Here is a 21,276-nt window from a genome sequence, read left to right on the forward strand (position 1 = left end):
GTTCCAAAAGTAGCTTTTATTTTATTTTATTTTTAGAAACAATTCATATACATTACTCACAAGTTTCCTGACTCTAGGTACAGCTGTTACTGTCTTTATTAATAAAGGTGAAATGTTCCACTGTATTATGTACATCCAGAGAACTGAGTTTTGCGGATAGTCATGTCCACTCTTGGGGGCCAATCTTGGATCCCAGTAATTGCAGTTAAGACACCTGCAAATGAATAATATTCCAATATAGCACAAACGTGGTTGCCCACTATTTGCAAATTCTGAACTTAGTTATCCCTGGTTTATGTACAGTAAGGCCAAATAAACTATCACCTTTATTAGTATGTATTAATGGGAGCAAAACAAGGATTGTAGAAAGTCAGTTTATCAGGAAAAACATTTATTGACTGTATTATGACAACAGGTCATGACTCTGTGAGCTCCATCAGTCTGTACAGGATGCTCTTCTGTCCGCAGCGTACCTGCAGCGCTTTCTGCTGCCTGCTGCTCAGTCCAGCATACGCTTCCTTGTCTTCTATCAGCACCTGCTCGCTGTCCGAACCCTCTCCATAGGTCCTCACAGTCAGTCGGGCCGCTTCATGAATTAGCCGTTTCCACGAAGCCTTTAATCCAGGGAGTCCCTCGTTAGAGAAAGCAAGGGAGATCCTCTCATCATCCTCGTCATCTTCCTCCCATCCTTCATTGTCTTTAAATTCTGAGAACTCCCTGCTCGACATACACAGCACCTGAAGATAAAATGCAAGAGTTTTGTTTCCAACAACATTCATCTCTGACAAAGGGGAATGTGTTTTTGTTTTTTTCCCAGGTTTTGTAGGGTGAACAGATGTAATTTAAACACCACTGTTTATGTACACCCCTCACCTTGAGCACAGTATGTAGCTCTGTGTCTGTAAGGCAGCCCTGTCTGCCAAAGACAACGGTTGTTTTCTCTTGCATCATCTGACACAGCATCTCCCACTGCTCCTCCACCAGCTGCCGGTCCAAATCGGACTGAATACCTGGGAAGAGGACAGGAAGCACCAAGTAACAGGGTTGTATTTGTTTCGACATCAAATTGAATGTTCTTCCGATGAATCAAGGGGAATTCTAATTAAAAGCGGTCGTCATTGTAAAACTATGAGGCTGGTGTGAAAATAATGTCCAGCTGACGCCCAACTGTGAAATGTTGGACACTGTGACGTGCACACTGGGACAATGACAGGCAATGTAGAATTTAGGCCTGCAAACCAGTGGCATGAAAAAGGTTATACACTGCAGACAATCTGAATATTACGTTCAAGTGCATCCTTTTCAGTGTTGAAATGCTCGACTCCGGTGACTGCACAATGTCGTGTTGCATAATTTAATGATGCTCGGAGCGCACCATACACACCGTAGCAGATGTCGTCTGCTATAATACGTGGACAAGTGAATTGCAGAACAGTCTTGTCGATTACCTTGCGTGGCGACTTTGTAGAGGTTTGTGATGGGGATGTCAGCTGTGTCGTTGCTGTTGCTTTGATACGGCTCCGAGAAGCCGTACATATGCAGCAGCTGCCAGTTGGCCATCTGCCCGTAGGTGTTAAATACCTCCTCGCCTTTATGAATGGGGCGCACACAAACCATCTTCAAACTGTCCTGAGAAAGACGGAGTGTACAAGAAGAGTTGAAATATGCAAATAAGTTAACATTGCTCAGTGGGCAGTTAACTCGCAGCTTAGGTCTCGATGTCAAATATATATACATATACACACACACAGATGAGAAGCTGTTCTAGAAAACAAACTATTAAATCTAGAAACATGAAAAAGTCCATCAGTATTAGTGGAGGTGTCCCCTCACTGGTGTAAACTCCAGATTGGCATTGTGATTGGACACATGGTTAAGCATGTCAGCCATGGGAACCATCATTGGCGGGTTGGGGGCCTTCTCATCCTCCTCCTCCTCATCATCATCATCGTCCTCCTCTTGCTGTGGCTCTTGGAAACTACAGGGAAGGGGGAAGACAGAGATCGCAGGGGTGAATTTGGGAGGAGGACAAGGGGAAAAAAAGGTCCATATACTGTATGCTCACTAACCTGTAGGCCATGACAAAGGCCACCAGCTGTGTGTAAAGGTCCAGCGTGTGTGTGTCGGGGTTCCAGAGGTCAGGATGCTTTGCGATGAAGGGAAGGACCACGTCTGTGTATTCCCTCTGGATGTTAGCCAAGTCCGTGTCCACAGCCTCTGGAATACCTGTCCCCCTCAAGAGTCTGTCTCTCTCCTCTTTAGACCTGTACAGATGACCTGGAAGTTACTGGAAAGAAAGCTGGAAATTCCCACTTCAACAACAGATAATTCGTGGGAAAAAACTGTTACAGTACCAACCGCAGAACCGGTAAGACAAGGGATGCCCAGGACGGGGTTGAAACGATGATTTAAAGAGTTTCTTACCAGAACATGGGGTGGTCCAACGTCTTGAAATTGGTCCACAGAGAGAGGTAGGGTTTCCAGTGGGACTGTGATGATGTATACTCATACAGCAGAGCCAGCAATAGGGGAACCCAGCCAGAGGAGCTCTCCAGAGACGACTGCTCTGTGAAGTATAAAAAGGAGGAAAGACAGGTTACAAACAGGAGGATGATGCAGGCTGCTTCAATCTCAGGAAAACGTCTTTGTAATCATTAACGCTCACCTTTCTCCAGCAGGGCAGAGATCTTGGTTGTTCCCTGGTGCAGAAGAGCGGATCTGGGAATGGTGAATATAACCTCCCCCTCCTCTATGTGGTCCTTCGCCAGCATCCCATACTCTGCCACTGTTCCCTCTTTACTCACACACACCTAGGGAGAGAGACACCCATCCTTTACATGCATGGCCAATACGGTTAAGAAACTGGAATCAAGCCATTTAAACAAAGAAGGTGCACAATGTTGAACAACTTAAATTAAAATGGCAGGAAAAGACCGAGAGACTGAATAATGAATTACTATATTCTGTGTCAGGAGCCTGAGTGCAGGCTGTGATAACATACCTTATTGCTGAGTACCAAGCCGACTCTGTCGCACCACTGTAAAAAGTTCTGCAGGGGACTGAGCACTGAACCATGATCTACCTGTCAGCGCATGGATAAAAACGTCAATATGATCAGGCACATGTGACCTAGTGCACCTACGGTGTACATGGCTTTACTGTGAAATAGTTCCTCTGTTTAGGACAGAGCCACACTTGTACATACACTTTCCCACACCACGCACAACGTTACATGCACAGAAAACACAGCTAACATTAGTGTAAACACACACAAACAGTACAAGCACTATCATCCTATTTTTTGTTGTTGTTGTTGTTGTTAGAACTGATTAAACTGTAACCTTGGGTCGTTTCGCTTCTGTTGCCATCTTGTGAATGAAATATCCAAACCCGGAACATGGCAGGCTCTGGTACTGGTTAACTACAGTTAGCCTCTAGCTAACTCGAACATGCGCAATCTCAACACGTGGACTGTGGACGAGTTTTGGGTTAAGTGTGACACAATCTGTGACTTGTAGGCAGCTAATACGTCAAAGTAACGCAGATTGAGAAACGGCTATGGTTTGGACAGTTTAAATATCGGCCTATAACCAAACAAAATTAAGTGTAGGGGTTTGGTCCAGTACCTAGCTTTAGATGAAGAAAGTTGAGTAAGCAAAATATATTACCATGGATAAATTAGATTATATTGGCTCCAGCGCCCCGCGACCCACACAGGATAAGCGGTTGACGATGGATGGATAAATAGATTATTACATCCACAAATGTCATTTAACGTTACACAGGGGACACTGGGGTCATGTCCCCACCACATTTTGAAAGGTCTGATTTTGTCCCCAACACTTTTTGAACTAATGAAAATGCTTTGAGAATGGTTTATTTGCACAATAAGAAAATTTAAATATGGAAGAAACTAAATGTGCAATGTCCCAAAAAAAAGTAAGCTAAGAAGAACCAAGCTGCTGATAACTGCATTATATTTCTTTAATGCTCCAAATTTTATGGTGGAGGACCCCCAGACACCCCAGCATTTCCTGTTTCTTCAAAATAGGTTTAAAAATCTTCTGGTCTTGTTCTCCTGCATCACGTCTCCTGACCCAATGTATCATGACGCCCCTGAACGATACAAAATTATTTGTCTTTCTGAAATAAGTGCCTAAAGTAGGCGTATTACTTTACAAAACTTAACATTATCCTTTAAAAATACATATCTTTGGTTAAATATACACTTTAATAATTGTTCATAGTATGTTTAAATTTGTCTTGCACTTTGCGTATCCGTCGTCTGTCTGAAATGTCAGCTGCTTCATATTGGCGATTATTGGGCTATGTGCTGTTATTCCTCTGAACACCACTAGTGGTGTTGTTCAGTCAGACCATCTCTTAGTCTCCAGTCGGCCACATCATCAGTGTCAGTGGTTCTACCTAGACATGAATGTCTAAGTCTAAAGCATATTGGCTCGTTGGTCTAGGGGTATGATTCTCGCTTTGGGTGCGAGAGGTCCCGGGTTCAAATCCCGGACGAGCCCTGCCCTTTTACCATTGGGATTAAGGATCACAAATGCTGGGAATCAGGACCTTAGTTCATATTAAAAACATAAATTTAACATTGTAAGATAAGATAAGATCCTTCAATAATTCCCCTGGGTGAAATTCAAATTGGCACAGCAGCACAATACACAATAATACAATAAAAGTAGAATCAGTTTACATTCTACGTAGATGTATAAATACATACACAGTATACACTATACTAAATATAATAACCGGAAGCCGGTATCTGTCTGTGTCATTGTTTTAAAAGTCCTCCGTGTTCGCCTGTCCGCACTAAAGGCCTTTTCACACATATTATTCATATTCATATAGCTGATAAATCTAGTCATGCAAACGCCCTCCGGTTAATGTCCCGGTAACTGTTCAGTGAACACTTATATTTCAGAGAAGTCACAGACGGCGAGGATCAGTCTCTCATCCATCTTCTTTTTGTGCTGCGCCTCGCATAGGCTACAGGAAGTTCAAGTCAATTAAACTTTGGCAGGGGCGGGCGTGTGCGTGAGACGAGCACAACCGCGAAAGGTTCACGGGACTGTCGCAATGCCCGCGCCTCCCTCCCTACACGTTCGCCTCTCATTGAAGAAGAATTACGAGGCGCGTAAATCGCTTCCCGTGTGAAAAGGCCTTAAAGCGATTTGTTTTAAAACAAAAACGGGCCCAGGAGCGTTTTCAAACTTCTCTGTTTGAAGTCTTCGGATTCACCGTTTTAGGCTGGACAGGAGGTGCAAACGTAGCCAAAGGTCTGCTTGTTGAAACAAAAACGTAGTGTAGATAGGGCTTCAGGTCTAGGTCATGTAGGCTACTGAAATACATGGGACCTTTGGACCATGGAATTTTTTTGTCTAAATATTTTGAAGATTGAATAACAACAATATTTACATTAATTCATGCCTAAATTAGCTAATGTTATTCCTATATGTAGTGCTGTTAAAATTTCTGATTGGCAGACAAAAACATGCGCCTGTCACAGTGGTAGACAGTGAAAGAAGTTAATCAGACCCTGCACTGCACTCTGCCCTTGTCCTTGGCAGTGGCTGCAGAGTACCAGAGGTAAGGATGGATTGATGATGGTAGTGTAGAAGTGCACCATCATTGTCTTTTGCAGATTGAACATCCTCAGCTGCCGCAGAAAGTACATCCTCTGTTGGTCTTTCTTTGTGAAGGAGCTGCTGTTCAGCTGATGCAGGCTAGCACATGGCATGTCTCCAGTGAGGTGTTAAGGATGTCTGTGAACACCGGAGACTGATTGGCACAGTGCTTCAGCGTGGATGGATAGACTGCTAGAGCAACCTCCGTCATCGTCCTGCTGGACCGTTCAGCAGCATTTGACACGGTGAAACACCAGCTCCTCCTGTCCAGCCTCCAAGAACTGAGAGTCTCAGGCTCTGCACTCTGCCTGTTCATATCCTGCCTCAAGAGCTACACTTACAGGGTAACTTGAAGACAATCTGTGGTTCTTCTAGCCTCACTACTGGGTCCCACTGGCTTATGTATGGGCCCCTCCTCTTTTCTATTCACACCAAGTCATTTGGCTGAGTTACGCGTTAGCGAAGGCATCTGTTTGACTAGATGAGATGTGAGATGCTGGACAGCAAGAGGCCACGTCCCAAGTTTGAATCATTCAATCACATATGGTCTGATGGGACAGCAGTGGCCCATGATGACAGCTGGCTTGTTGGTCTAGGGGTATGACTCTCGCTTAGGGTGTGAGAGGTGTGGCTGAAGAAGACTGAACAGACCCATGGTCCTCCCACTTGGCAGCCATCTTGCTAATGCTACTTACATGAATGGGGAGAGAGCCATAACTGCACGTTCACTTGTCAAATGGACATAAAAGCTGCATGTATAGAATCACCAGTAAAAACTGATTTTCACCCCAAAATAAGCTTTAAAAATGATTTTCCCCAACAGTTTTACTTCTACTACACATGCATGGAAGTAGTGGCACATGTGTAGTAGACCCATATGTCAGTGGAACCACAGGATTGGCTGAATATGTTTCTCGGCTCGGCTGTTTAATCAAACGATTGGCGAGCTTTAACACAGCATTCTAGCAGGACGGACGGGATAGCTGTCATCTTTGGCGTTACAGGCTTTCCCTATAGAGTTGTACTGAGGATTCTTCAAGGGACATGTCTCCTCTTAAATGTCTCTGAGAAGAGCCATGACATTCATGATGACCAACAGTCAGATGCATGATTCAACGACTGTTGTTAGAACTGAGATGCCCAACTACCAATCATCTGACACTTGTGTACAGTAAACATACATAAAATTCAACCTCTGAAGGCAGTTACTGCTTAGATACAATAATGGGTAGCTTAGGGTGCTCATATTTCTCTCTTTTGCTCGGTCTGAAAGCCAAGCGGTTGCGCGAATGTCAGCGTGTCTGGCTGACATCTCTCAGTCAGTGTCTGCACACAAGCTCAATCTTGACATGCTGCTCTTCCTTTCAGAAAAGGCATCAGTTTGACTAGATGAGATGAAGAGTTTAATCACATGTGGTCTGATGGTGCAGCAGTACACCCCGGGGATGGCTGGCCAGTTGGTCTAGGAGTATGATTCTCGCTTAGGGTTCAAATCCCAGCCGAGCCCTCCTTATAACCACTGTCGCTGAAGAGCAACAACATTCATGATAGTTAAGTCAGTTGCATGATACTGTGACTGTTGTTAGAACTCAGATGCTCAATCACTAATTATCTGAACTTGCATGTACAGTAAACATATGTGCAATAAAATCACTGAAGGCAAACACTATTTAAATATAAAAACCTGGTATGCTGAGTAGGCAGTATTTAGACTTATCTACTGCAAAAAATGACATTAATGGGCAATTCAAGTGAAATTAGCAAGTCAGCAATGTCACACTTCAACTGAACTAATAATTGGTCAACCTCAATGCATCAATGGAGATCAAAAATGAGCAAGCCTAAAAATCCAAATGGCAATAAGCTGGAGAAAACACCTAATCTGTAAAAAGTCCATGAGAACTTTTATCTGTGATGAGACTGTGGTGTATAACATATGTGCATTTGACGCATAACAGTTTAACAAAGCACTGTAGAAGCTGGATAGAGGATTAGTGACCTTTTAAGGGGAGAGCAGAGGTCAGTGGTTATGTGGAGACTCAGACCCTTATATGGTGTCTAACAGATGTCTACACTTATCCTATAGAACTTTGCTCTTATATGGATTGGTGCCTTAGTTTGCAGACTCAGACCCTTATATGGTACCTAACAGATACCTAAACATGTCCTATATAAGCTGTGTTTTGATGTACAGAGAGACAGAGTGGCCATCGGGCTGGGTCACTCTCCAAGCTGCTGCAGAGCTTGTAATTGATGCTGAACTCCTTGATGTAATAAACTTTCATGATCAAGAACAGTGTCAAGCAGATTTCTTCTCAACACATCGCAGCATTATTGCACCACAAGACCTAGGAAAAGCGGTTAGTCTAGGGATATGATTCTCGCTTAGGGTGCTCATAATTTTGTCCTTTCCTCAGTCTGAAAGCTAGGAGGTAACGCAAATCTCTGTGTCTGGCTGACATCTCTCAGTGGATGTGTGTCCTCAAGCTCAATCTTGACAAGCTGCTTTTTCAGCGGAGGCATCTGTTTGACTAGATGAGATGTGTTTGAAGAATTCAATCACATGTGGTCTGATGGTACAGCAGGACCCTCTGACGACAGCCGGCTCGTTGGTCTAGGGGTATGATTCTCGCTTAGGGTGCGAGAGGTCCCGGGTTCAAATCCCGGACGAGCCCTCCTTATAACTCTGGCTAAATAAGAGCAAACTCTCCATAGACATGTTCCGCCCCTCGGTAGCCATCTTGCTAATGCATCCGTGCAGTTATTTCCAAGTTGAAACTGTCAAGACGACCAAAGCTTAGTTTAGTTTTTGTCAGAAGACATCGCGACAAACACGTGATGATCTTAAAGAGAATGATGCATTGCTTTATATTAAATTACCCAATGGAATATCCCATCAGGTGCAAAACTGCTCTAAACCAGGGACACAGCCATAGACTGTATATAAAAACACACAACAAGGTGACAACGTTCGCAGGCACGTTGGAGCAGAAAAAACACCAAGCCAAAACAAATTCACTGAGCACATTCGTAAAGGAGGGTCAGAGGCCAGCTATCTAGGTTAAATACAACCAGAATCTGTTTTGTTTTCAGGTGTTGTGGTTTTACTGTTGACACTGAAAGTACTAGGGGTAACGCCCACCCCTAACTCCTCTGTCACGAATTCAATCTGTTCGCATCTGGTCACCTCTGCTCGCTCATCTATTCTCCTCATAGTTCTATCAAACAGAACTGCTTCCACACACTTTGGTTCTTGGAAAGTTTAGCCAAAATATTTTAATTTGAAAACCGATAGAAAGCGGTTGTTGGCGTGGAATAGCACGTCATTTCCACTGCGTTGTCGTCATGGGTTGTCACGCAATCCAGCTAGCTCATTAGCCGGCTAGCTCATTTTAACCAGAATCCAACACTTGCAGTGGAGTCGGAGGCCAGGTAAGATTGTTTGCACAAAAACAATGATCTCGTTTGTTTTTGTGTCTTCGGTAGTTTTGAGTTGTTTCCTGTCGGCGGCATTAAAGTGTTGAACGTTATCTAACGTTAGTCATGCTAGGCTTGCAAGGAAATGAAGGCAAACATATACCGTTAGGCGATTTTATTTCTTCCAAATGTTCGATTTTGAACTTTGTGTTAATGCAGGTGTTACGATATGTTAAAGAGCCATGTCCTTTTATTGTATAAATGATATTCTTGTATAGCAAACGGCGGGGAGATTAGTCAGATGAACAGCTTTAGCTTGCCACTCCTTGTTGCTAGGCAACATGACTCCACTGGAGCCTGAGATAAAGCCTGTAATTACATTAGTGTAGCAAAATCACGCATTGCCACGGCATGCTGCTTTGCTCATGTGCCTGTTTAGTCAGTCTCCAAATGCCCGAAAAGAAGTGAAATAATACATTGCTGTCGCTGTCTGTCTGCGTGTCTCTTCTTGGCTCTTGTCTGATTAGGGATATACAGTAGGCACTATGTTGGTCCCCATATTCACTCTGAAGCTGAACCACAAGATCAACCCTCGCATGGTGACTGTTGGGAGATTTGATGGAGTCCACCCATGCCTTACAGCTGCCACACAGGCTGGAAAGGTGAGGGAAGTTTGAACTGTTCCAACATAATAGTGGCGAATTCTTAACATTCATTCATAGCATGGTCGTTGTCTTGAGTACATGATAATCCTTCCTTACTTTATATATATAAATATTTATACTCTTCTGTTTCTCTTTATAAGGTTTTTATCCACAACCCGCATGCTCGTGGTCAGAGGCCTGTGGCTCACCGACTGAGCCAGAGCACCCAGGACTCAGACATCTCTCTGCTCAACATCAACCAGGCAGTCACTTGTCTGACGGCAGGAACGCTGGGACCAAACACCACTGGGGACACACTGTTGGTGGGATCCCAGACCAACCTACTGGCCTATGATGTCCATGACAATGCTGATATTTTCTACAGAGAAGTGAGTGGAGCTGAGGAGAATAAGGGGAGTGATAACTTTGGATGTAATGGTGGATGCTACCACAAATGGAGTTTTTAAGAAATACTAATTACAATGAAAAATATTTGCAGCATAGATGTAAACACTTTTTCTTTTAAATGCATACCCGGGTCTTTCCACCCTGTCTGATTCATTAATTTTATTCATTTAAGCACTCAGCTCCCTAGTATTCCTCAAAGTATTTGTTTTTAGCAATGTTGTGGTGTAAAATGTCCAACCCCCCCCCAAAAAAGTGTCTAGTGTTTAGGGTACTAGGGTAACACTAGAGTATTACCTTTTTAATTCACGGTATGCTGGATGGAAGCGATAGTGGGCACTTGTGTGTTCCTATTTGACCTCATGATTGCACTGTTGTCACTATGTCACTATACAGACACGATGAAAAAGTTTGTTTATATTAGCTTACTGTCACAGTAACATGATGGTGCAGCACCTGGGTGTCAGGTATAGTGCAGAGCAGCACTTTCTTTGATGACAGTAATGCTGGAAATAAAGATATATCTAATGATAATGATCGAAGGATTTTGTTTTGTGCCGTTTATGAATCTGATTATTTAAAAGCAGAACTTGAGCATGACAATGATGTAGCTAGCACACATGACAGGAGCTTTGAAAAGGACAGTGGTCAAGATAGCCCACGTAGCGGCCCCAAGATAAGTTAGAAAAGAAGTGCCACAAATACACAAAGGTGATGGATGCTCTGAAAGTCTTTTGTTTGTCCTGAAACAGACGTGCTTTTGTTGAGGATCTGTTTCTGTTGTTTCTGTTTCTTCTGTGTGGGTGTAGGTGACGGATGGGGCGAATGCTATTGTGTTGGGGAAACTCGGGGACATCCCGTCTCCTCTTGCCATTATTGGAGGGAACTGTGCCTTACAAGGCTTTGACTATGAGGGCAACGACCACTTCTGGACGGTAAGAAAAGCAATATAACACACAACTCATGATATAGTGACACTTACATGAAATTTTCCCTGTGATTTCTGAAACTGAATGTTGAAAACCTTTTAAGGTTTAGCCATTAGTCCTGAGCTTGTTGTTAATAGCATATTTCTGTATACCCAACCATATTCTAGCCACTAATTAGACAAGAACATTTGCCCAATGTATTTGATTAGGCCTATTCAATTTACATTAGTAGATAACCATATTTTTGTATCTACGATTATTTTCAATCCATGAATGAACATTCCTTCAAATGGCAGAATCAGCTAAATTAATGTAGTCATGAACTATTTTGTTATTAGGTAACTGGAGATAATGTCAGATCTCTGGTGCTCTGTGACTTCACTGGAGATGGGAAAAATGAGGTAAGTCTCAGCTGGCTGACAGTCTGATACACATGCTGTGTGGCCTCTCTCTTGTTTTCTATATCTCTCTACTTCAACAGTGTTTACAGTTGTGTTTGAACTATAGCCATGAGTTAAATGAAAGATTCATTCACATTAATATGGTAATTTGTTCATTAAAAAACACGCTGTCATCTATTGCATATTGTGTTTACAGCTCCTGGTAGGATCGGAGGACTTTGACATCAGGGTATTCAAAGAGGATGAGCTTGTGTCTGAAATGACTGAAAATGAGGTATGGATTTCACTCTTTTTAAGCTTGTTGACTCCAGAGAAAATCTATACTGACAACAGTGTGCCTTTTAAATGCTTTAAATTATGTTTTATACAGGGAACAGTGCCGCAATTATGATTTGTAATCTCATTACTACTCTTATCTTGTGGATTATCATATCTGTCTTGTGGTCTACTGGAGCAGAGTAATATTTTTGACAAGACATGCTATCCCTCTGTCCTTCTCCATATAGACCGTAACATCGCTGTGCCATATGCATGGCAGCAGGTTTGGCTATGCCCTGGCTAATGGCACGGTGGGAGTTTATGACCGCACCGCCCGCTACTGGAGGATTAAGGTACCCTCTGGTTTTTCTACTGACAGCTTCAGCTCTGTCCCTCCCTTCTCTATCTGTTGTCATGCACACTGTCCGATGATTTGTTACATGTCCGGAACGATTTGAACCAGCATGAGCATGATATTTTAACACTCCGCACTCTTTAGGAGCTATATACAAACACACATGTTTTTCTCCCCCCATTCAGTCCAAGAATCACGCAATGAGCATCCATGCCTTTGACCTGAATGCTGATGGGGTGGTGGAGCTTATCACTGGCTGGTCCAATGGAAAGGTCAGCACACAACATGGCAGGCTAGAAACAGCCTGTCACACTTGGGACATGGGATATGTCACAACACAACAGATCATTAATTTCTATTGTATCTCTAGCTTCTCTTTTGTCTTTGATCACATTCGACTTATATTTCAGATTGATGCTCGTAGCGACCGCACAGGTGAGGTCATTTTCAAAGACAACTTCTCCTCTTCTGTGGCTGGAGTGGTGGAGGGAGACTACCGGTTGGATGGACAGAAACAACTTATCTGCACCTCCGTAGAGGGAGAAGGTATGTTGTTTGGATGTGTGTGCCTGTATGTTTTCTGCGTGTGCGTATGCATATGAGAAAACATGTTGGAACTGGTTGAATTTTAATGTGTGTCAATGTGTGTGTTCCTGGATAAATGCTTTGACAAAAATCTATTGCTGTAAACTAAATACAATTGCCCCCAGCAGGACAAAAATGTCCAATTCCTCAATACTTCAGTTAATGTATTGATTCCACACAAAAACAAAAAGACAAAATTCCTGTTAGTGCAGTTGAGACAAAGCATGCAAACATGCTAATGGTGATTTGGGAGAATTGACCCTTTAAGTTTGGATTAGGATCTCATCAATGTAAACGTGTGTATCTTGTAGTCCGTGGTTACCTGCCAGCCAGTAAGGACCTTAAAGGAAATCTTATGGACTCCAGTGCTGAACAGGACCTCATTAGAGAGCTCAGCCAGCGCAGACAGAATCTGTTGCTGGAGCTACGCAACTATGAAGAAAATGCCAAGGTAACATTTATTCAGTAATTTATTCATTTATTATTTAGTTTAGTGTAACATTTTTTTTCAATGTTATTTCTTAATTGCTTATGCCTCAAAAGTATAGATAATGGGTATTATTCCACACGAACTTGCTTTTATGACCAGGACAGTGATATTTTGAATTTAATTACTTATTACTAACATGGACTTTGCCTCAGACACCTCAGACTTTGCCTCAGACAGCTTAGGGAAGAAGTCTTGAGGGTATCTGAAGGCTTCCTTCCAGGAACAAAAACTGTGTTACATAATGTAATCAGTAATTTATTTATTTATATCATACGTGATACCTTTTGGTTCTTGACAATAGGGCTGGGCAATAAAACAATAATGATAATTATCACAATATAATTTTCCTCAATAACAATATTATAAATGTTCAAAACATATCGTCAGTAAATATTTGGTTTAATTAATTTGAATATATTCATCTTACCTTTGAGATTGTCATTATAATAGGCAGCATATTTATCTCACACTGGGATTCCCATGCTTACACAAAAGCGGCTTGCCATAATGACTGCCAGCATCACCCTTAGGCCAAAAAACTGAAAAAGCCATGAAAACCTCTTAACACTTTCATGTTCACTTCAGGTCACTCATTTGATTGATTCTTGTAATCTGTTTTTGTTTGAAACACTTTACATTTTTTTTATCATATTTTAGCCATATCCCTGTTTGTTTCAGAGATAATAGACTTCATATAAATCATCGCAGGATTCTTTGTTGACATTTGGCTGTACATTGTATGTGCATCAACACAAACTGTACATTTGTTGCAGGGTGTGTCAGAGACAAACAGTGGGATGGGTGTCATACCAGCCAACACTCAGCTCCAGACAGCACTGTCAGTGAGACCTGCTGCAGAGGCCCAAAAGGCCCATGTAGAGCTCAGCATTTCAACACCAAATGGTAGAGTGTTTTAGCACTTACGTAAGAATATCAAGCATGTCAAGGACTGACTGAATTCTCATATGTCCTTCAATCTCTTATTTATCCTCTCCAGAAACCATTATCCGTGCAGTGCTCATCTTTGCAGAGGGGATATTTGAGGGGGAAAGCCACGTTGTCCACCCCAGCGCCCAGAACTTGTCAGGCTGTGTCCGAGTCCCCATTGTCCCCCCAAAAGACATACCAGTAGATCTGCACATCAAAGCCTTTGTTGGAGGGAAAACTAGGTGTGTAAGACAAGTTATCATATAATCGTTGTATATTTCATCCCATGTAATTAACCTCTACTTTGTTTTCTGCCCCCCACACTGCCTTCTTTGCATTTCCTTTCTTTTCCCAGTACCCAATTCCACGTGTTTGAAATCACTCGGCAGCTGCCTCGTTTTTCCATGTATGACATCACAGTTGAACCCTCAGCCGCTCTGCCCACTGGAAGGGTCGCCTTCAGCATCAACGACCGACCACAGCGGGTAGGCTGTCGATGTGTCTTTCAAGAAGACAGAACAATGGGATATGTGCTTCTGATTAGTCAAACAGCATGTTCAAGCCAATAACATGCTGAGATATGTATCTAATTGTTTACATGTGCACACGTTTGTGTGTGTGTGTATAGGTGGTGATGTGGCTGAATCAGAACTTCCTGCTTCCCGAGGGAGTAGACAGTCCTGACGTCACTTTCAATTCACTAAGAGGAGGGGGACTGTTGTCCATCAGCATGGCCAGCAATGGACAGGTACGAATAAGACAAAAACAACAACAACCGCAATAAAAAATACATTGAATAAATTACGACAATGATGGACATTAAAATCTAGTATTTAAAGATAAAGGGTTTGCATTGTGCATACTTAAGCTAACTTTTTTTTGTTCTCATAAAGGGAAATGTGAATATGTAAATCATTTACATATACACTACCTTATCATGAATAAGCAAAACAGATATGTTAATTTGCACAAAGTTCCAATAGCCCATGGCATTTCCTTTTAAAGCTACTAAAATTAGTCAGTTAATTAATCTCTAATCTGCCCAATCAGATCACTCTGAGAACCGACGACATCGACCTGGCGGGAGATTTGGTCCAGTCACTGGCCTCCTTCCTGGCAATCGAGGACTTGTCAGCAGAAGCAGACTTCCCCGGATACTTTGAGGAGCTACGCAGTACACTCACTGAGGTTTGGCCTTAATCAGATTGAAACCTGTCAGAAACAGTTTTCGCTGTTTATTCTACCTTCTGTCCATTGTGATGCGCACATTGACTTTTATGACTACGACTTTGACTACAAAGTGGAGAAAGTCAGGGAGCACATGAGGAATCACTTTTGTTTTTTTGTCCAGAAAGAGAATTCAGTGACTCCGGTTTGTTTTGAACGCGAGCTAAAAGTTAGGAGAGAAGTATCATTGAGTCGACGCAGCAGAAAGTTTAATATTGAGTCTGAAATGTCTGTGTGCTAGGTGGACGAGTTCCATTCCGTCCACCAGAAGTTAACTGCAGCTATGGCCGACCACTCCAACTACATCAGGAACATGCTGGTGCAAGCAGAGGACGCTCGCCTTATGGGTGACATGTGAGTGGTCACAATATGCATACAGTACCCCTTTTATATAGTGACAGTAGTTTAAACTGCTTTCATTTATAATCCTTGTATGTAAAATACAGGCAACACATCAGCAGACATATTTACATGTCATAGTGTACAGTCACATTTCTCAAATCATCCTTAACATTTGCAAAACAGTAAGTCCATTTCTCGAAACAGGTCGTACAAACAGCACCACATAGTGGATTACCTGCAAAAGCCCATAATTTGCTCAAACTCATTAGTCTACCTCTCAAAAGTAAATATCAGTGAACCTGACTAATCCTTGTGTCATTGTTTACAAAGAAGATAGTCAGAATCTTTAGCTATGTTGTGAATACAACAGTGTACTGCAAACTGTGGGTATGGTTTTAATGACGATGATGGGGCAATGAGGCACTTTTTCTCTCCGACATATTTCAATTTCAACGGTATGAAGTTAAACATTGCAAGAGATTGGACAGGATTCACAGTTACACTTTGTTTTGTGCTACACATTTGATGACGGAGCATGTCATTGTGATACATAAAAGAAAAAGACAAGACAGCACTGCATAGCACAATGGAAAAAATTTACAAGTTTATAAATGTAATAATGGGAAACACCTCTTAAGAGTTTTTCTCAATCACTTTGGCACAATCGTCGAACTTTGTTAAACTTTGTGACTATTTATATGAACATAAGGTCAGTTGTTCACATGACTATAGTATTTTATAATTGCTTTGGCACAAAATGCACTGAGGAAAACCTTCAGATCAAATTACTTTGCATTTGTTTGCTGTTGAATCATATTTCTCTCAAATGCAATTATACACATGTACATTGTGTAAATCCCTACATGCTAAATAGAGCGACCAAAACTCACAATAACCTGTCACGCATTATATAAGATGCATAATTAGTTATGTAATAGTGTTGTTAAAGTTGTCAGGAAGACTCAGGCTAGATGGGGAACAATTTAATTTCCTCACAACTTAGCGCAACCAAACGCAACTGCTGTTCAATTTACAGCATACTGCAAGGGTAAGACTCAGTGTTATAGCTGTGGAATATTGAGCATGCAGGAGACAGACGGTGACAAGAGTCTGCCTGTGCAAGAGGTATGGTGAGGAGGAGAGGGGGGCACAGAGGATGACGAAGAGCCTGAGAAAGGCTGAGATACAGGCAAAAATTACAGACCATGTAATCAACTAAGTAAGACAGAGGCTGGTCGAAGAGTGCAACCTAATCTGGGCCGGTCCACAGTGTCGTCAAATAAATGTTTTGTTGAAAGTATAGTGTGTGCCATGGCTGGCATCAAGTCAGCTGCCTAAGAATACAATGTTAGCAATTGGACAGTATTACATAGTGGGTAGTTATCAACCTTTGAGAGTGCACTGTCTGTCATTTGACAAGATGTCTTTGCATTTTGACTGTCTTGGTCTAAGCAATGATAAGAGAACCAGTATAAAACATTGTAATCAACATGACATAAGCAACTGAGAAATAGAGGAAACAGCAGACATTGTACATAATCAGTTGCATAAATGTGTCAAAGCATTTTGTTCAAAAGTATGAGAAATTGCTTTTATGATGTTCACAAGTGACGAGACGATGTGGAGGTTGAACATGTAGTTTTGAGAATTTGAGTTCTGATCTGAAAAATGTACCAGGGCGCTTGAGAATAATTGAAATAACATTTCTGATGGTTGGATGCCATTTAGGTCAGCCACTTACAGAGCCGTGGTATTGTGCCAGCTTGTTTAAGAGCATCAAAAAGAGAGCGGCATCATTACTGCATCATGTTACTGGGCTTTTTCCACTATGATAATTCCAGATGTCTGCTGTGAACACGGTCGATTGGATTGCAAAAACTCTAACTACTGACTTCTGAAACAAAAGAGCAATTGTTATCAAAAACATGAAGAACACATACAAATAGTTGCCAGTTCATTATGTATCTGGCTAAAACTAATGCAGCAGTCTTCCTACCTTCATGAAGGTTATAATGTTAAGCATATATTTCACCATAAGTTGATAAGACTGATATATAGTCTTTTTTTAACGTAGGACCAACTCACTCTTCATCTTTCTCTCCCTCTCTTCCCAATACTTTCTCTCTGATTTTCTCTCTTGCCCTCTGTAGGACAACTACAAAGAAGCGTTACAGAGAGCTGTACGACCTAAACAGAGATCTGATCAACGAGTATAAAATCCGCTCTAACAACCACAATGCACTACTGGCCTGCCTCAAGTCTGTCAACCAGGCCATACAGCGGGCTGGTAGACTCAGAGGTAGGCCACTGTGTGTGTGCGTGTGAGTGCATGTGTATGTGTAAGATACACTGTAAAAACCACAATTCCTTCACAACAGTATTGTATGTGGGCTGGCTGGCTGGCTTTAAGTCAAGCCTGTTGTGTAGGAGAGAGTGGATGTGCAAGTCAGGGATTGTCTGGGACAATCAATATTATTGTAGGTGGGTAGTTTTTTGGAATGTAGTGCATGTGTGTACCTGGATTCAGGTATGTTTCTTCTCTCAAGTCTTTGCCAGCACAAATTTATTTAGCTCCAAAGCTTTTGCACATTAGTGAATATTAAAAGCTTTGCTGATGTGGGTAAGGGACTACATATATATATTTTTTAATTTAATTTATTTAAATCACAGCACTGTTAGAGTGCTTGCAAAGAATGTGAAATATCTGTGTTTATGCACTGTCTGGTCACAAAAAGCAGTCTGTTTGTTAAATCATATTATTAACATGGTTTAAGCCAGTTTAATGCTTTGGAGAGTACTTGAGTATGGCTGGAAACAACCTTTTTTGGTAACAATATGTAGCGTATTAGGTATGAAAAGAGTTTCGTCTTAGCAGGGAAACAACACTCATGACATGACATGTTGCCATTTTTTTATGCTGTCTTCTTTAGATGTGGCTGGACTGTAGTGGAACTGGCACAACCTCTGGTTAAAAACATATTGCTTTAAAACATTAACAAGCAAATTTCTGCAAATTACTCACATTCAGCCATTAAAACATTTATTTTGTCCATGACAGTGATGCAAGTAACATCAATAATATGTATTCAACAGTAATAACAAAGTATGTACTATGTAGGGAGATCTAGGGATGTAGTCAACCAAATAAATCTTGGTCGACTGAAATTCTACCTACTCTTTGACCATTTGGTCAATGAGAGGGGGATGTTAGATCTAGACTTCAAATGAGACTTAACATTCACACACTTTCTCTTGACTGTCCCTCAATATTACAACATTAGTTCACATCGCACAGCCTGTGCCCCACAACTTCTTAACGCCAAGTTCAACAGGCTAACCTACAAAATCAACAGTAAATGTGTGTTATGTGTTGTTACATCTTGCATACCTGTCTCGTCTCCTCATATTAATCTGTCTGTCACTGCTCCCCCTTGTCTTCAGTGGGTAAGCCCAAGAACCAAGTGATCTCTGCCTGTCGAGACGCTATCAAGAGCAATAACGTCAATGCACTCTTCAGGATCATGAGAGCTGGCACTGCATCCTCCTGAGAGTAGAGGCAGCGGGAATGCAGAAATGGACAAACGGATTGGAATGAGAACGACGGTCACAAGCACAACTGATCAGTACTGTCATGTTGAATGAACTTCGCCTGTTTTAAACACTGCACCAGCAAGGGTGTCTCACCAGTGAGATGAACATTTTGAAATGAAAGGCAGAAGACACTAAGACTGTGATTTGGGGACGCCGTTGTAGCCTTAATCTATCTTTTTCCATGATTTAGGAATAAGCAACAGCCTGGCAGCAACATTTGGCACCAGCTCCATAATACTTTTACTGCTAGCTCACGGAAATAAAACGCTCACCACAGGCTTAGTGCACTGGTAATCATCCATCTCAGTCTAGCTGTGTGGCTGTTTGGAAGAGCTTGATTTAGTGCAGTTACAGCTTAGGTAGATAATTGTCAATATGAATGTAGGAGTCAGCAGGCAAGAGCGACACAAGAGCTGCGACGCTCCCCATACTGATTCTCCAATGCAACAGAACAAAGATGGCCTCAGTACAGTGAGAAAATTTAATTATTTGATCGGAAATATTCAACATATTGCTGCTGTCTGAAACTCGTGCAAAACAAAGTTTGTGTTTTTCTCCAGTTACACGCTCACATATAGTGTGATAGAATCAGTACTTAAGAGTTAAGAAAGAAAGAGTTAAGCCTAATGTCCGATGAACATACTAGAGGGGTTCCCGGGTGATGTTGCACATGTGTCTAAGAGATGTTTAAACTTCAGAAAAGTCATCCAAACTGTTTCCCCAAAGACACGAGGGTTTAGAGAAAATGACTAGCTGCTGGATCAGCACCCTGAACTGTTTAATTCAGCTGATGCAGTGATGTTTAGAGAGAGCACAGCTGGAGCAAGACAGACAGCAGCTTCCTGCCAGACAGTCGTGCCATTGGAAGTCACTGGTGGCCCTGATAGTTGTGTGTGTCAGGTCGCTCAGACTCAGGTCTCTGCTCCCAGCTGTTGTGTGTTTGTGTGCTGTTTGTAGCCAAAGAAAACTCTTTTAAATTAATGAATGTCACATAGGACCAGTACTGTGTGTTGAACTTGTTTACCTTTTGTAGATTGTACACAGAGATTGTAAATGTAAGTTTGCAGAAACCATCACTAAATGAACATGTGTTTTAAAAGGTTGTGTAACCGTTATTGTTGCAGTTTTATAAGGGCATGATGTCATTCTCAGACAAGTTGGCTCGCTCAGCTGTTTATTCTGAGTGTACCGCTGATGGATTTGAACATGGAAGTTAGAATTAGTGTGTATTTGAAAAGTATCTGGTGTTGTAAGAGTCCAGTTTTCTACCACATACGCCTCTTCTCAAAGACAGCAGCACATAACGGTGAAAAGAAAGGGGAATAAAGTTAATATTAATCATTTTGTATAACTTTAAATAAAAAACATTAATGTGGTGTTTTTGGAAACTTATGGATCCCATCTAAAATGTAAGATCAAGTTCTGCAAGAGAACAAAGCCTGGCGGCACAGTATGAGCTTAAAGTGATGGGACATTGCTTCCAGTTTTTGGACATACATCAGCAATGTAGGCTGGGCTGCTTATTATTCTGGAGGGTGTTTACAAAAGTCTCTCCTCTCTTTTCTTTCTTCTGCTACCATCCTCCCCAGTTGCTGTGTTGGCATCTGGCGTGAAGTTGCTTTGCGCGAGTTTACGTCACGTGGTCAGTTTGAAGCATGAAGATGCTGCGTTCAGATGCTCTTCGTTAGCTCCCTCTTCTGGCTACCAGCGCATAGTCTCATATCTAGTAGCTACATCTAGCAACCTACTTTGGATTGACAGACTAATGAGGTAACAGTGGGGAATTCAAATTCAAATATTTGTCAGGCAAGATACGACTTTTGTGATTTATATCAAAATTATGTGATTTGTGATTTATCAAATCGATTTATATATATATATATATATGTGTGTGTGTGTGTGTGTGTGTGTGTGTATGTTGGCGTGGTGATGGTGCAGTGGATAAGACACATGCCTTTGGTGTGTGAGACCCGGGTTTGCATCCACTGTGAGACACTTAACCCCTAGTTGCTCCAGAGGCGTGCGACCTCTGACATATATAGCAATTGTAAGTCGCTTTGGAT

The 21,276-nt window shown here is 41.9% G+C and overlaps 2 protein-coding genes and 2 non-coding genes across 5 annotated transcripts; 3 read left to right on the forward strand and 1 right to left on the reverse strand.

Moving 5' to 3' along the window:
• Positions 1–369: 369 nt before the first annotated feature.
• Positions 370–3,496, reverse strand: LOC119894405 (N-lysine methyltransferase setd6-like). The gene is made up of 9 exons (XM_038707134.1): positions 3,342–3,496; positions 3,002–3,082; positions 2,666–2,810; positions 2,425–2,566; positions 2,070–2,264; positions 1,834–1,978; positions 1,449–1,629; positions 874–1,010; positions 370–737 (listed from the first exon to the last, which is right to left on the reverse strand). Exons 1-9 carry the CDS (start codon positions 3,366–3,368, stop codon positions 417–419), a joined length of 1,374 nt encoding a protein of 457 aa, XP_038563062.1. The 5' UTR covers positions 3,369–3,496; the 3' UTR covers positions 370–416.
• A 961-nt stretch (positions 3,497–4,457) lies between these two features.
• trnap-ugg lies at positions 4,458–4,529 on the forward strand. The gene has a single exon. It is a non-coding gene; the product is annotated as a tRNA-Pro (tRNA).
• A 3,716-nt stretch (positions 4,530–8,245) lies between these two features.
• On the forward strand, positions 8,246–8,317 carry trnap-agg. The gene has a single exon. It is a non-coding gene; the product is annotated as a tRNA-Pro (tRNA).
• A 521-nt stretch (positions 8,318–8,838) lies between these two features.
• Positions 8,839–20,589, forward strand: bbs2 (Bardet-Biedl syndrome 2). 2 transcript variants are annotated; one of them, XM_038705893.1, is made up of 18 exons: positions 8,842–9,074; positions 9,587–9,721; positions 9,865–10,092; positions 10,918–11,043; positions 11,376–11,438; positions 11,635–11,712; positions 11,945–12,049; positions 12,237–12,323; positions 12,462–12,597; positions 12,948–13,087; positions 13,900–14,029; positions 14,124–14,295; positions 14,409–14,538; positions 14,682–14,801; positions 15,104–15,241; positions 15,522–15,634; positions 17,773–17,921; positions 19,064–20,589. In XM_038705893.1, the coding sequence occupies exons 2-18, from the start codon at positions 9,605–9,607 to the stop codon at positions 19,168–19,170; spliced, it is 2,139 nt and encodes a 712-aa protein (XP_038561821.1). In that variant the 5' UTR covers positions 8,842–9,074; positions 9,587–9,604; the 3' UTR covers positions 19,171–20,589. The 2 variants fall into 2 exon arrangements, with proteins under 2 accessions (XP_038561822.1, XP_038561821.1); XM_038705894.1 differs by lacking the exon at positions 17,773–17,921 and having other exon boundaries at positions 8,839–9,074.
• Positions 20,590–21,276: the final 687 nt, after the last annotated feature.

Source organism: Micropterus salmoides, unplaced genomic scaffold, assembly GCF_014851395.1.
Source record: "Micropterus salmoides isolate LMB-PRFRI ecotype aquatic unplaced genomic scaffold, ASM1485139v1 Ms_hic_scaffold_8, whole genome shotgun sequence".
NCBI lineage: Eukaryota > Metazoa > Chordata > Actinopteri > Centrarchiformes > Centrarchidae > Micropterus > Micropterus salmoides.

What these genes read in the sequence shown, in the direction of transcription:
- LOC119894405 (XM_038707134.1), bottom strand. Translation starts at nt 3,368, where the DNA reads ATGGCAACAGAAGCGAAACGACCCAAG. An exon ending in CTCTGCCCTGCTGGAGAAAG is followed by an intron (nt 2,567 to 2,665) that starts GTGAGCGTTAAT and finishes TATACTTCACAG; the next exon opens with AGCAGTCGTCTCTGGAGAGC. An exon ending in TTGGACCACCCCATGTTCTG is followed by an intron (nt 2,265 to 2,424) that starts GTAAGAAACTCT and finishes TCATCTGTACAG; the next exon opens with GTCTAAAGAGGAGAGAGACA.
- bbs2 (XM_038705893.1), top strand. Translation starts at nt 9,605, where the DNA reads ATGTTGGTCCCCATATTCACTCTGAAGCTGAACCACAAGATCAACCCT. An exon ending in GCAACGACCACTTCTGGACG is followed by an intron (nt 11,044 to 11,375) that starts GTAAGAAAAGCA and finishes TTTTGTTATTAG; the next exon opens with GTAACTGGAGATAATGTCAG. An exon ending in GCTCGCCTTATGGGTGACAT is followed by an intron (nt 15,635 to 17,772) that starts GTGAGTGGTCAC and finishes TGCCCTCTGTAG; the next exon opens with GACAACTACAAAGAAGCGTT.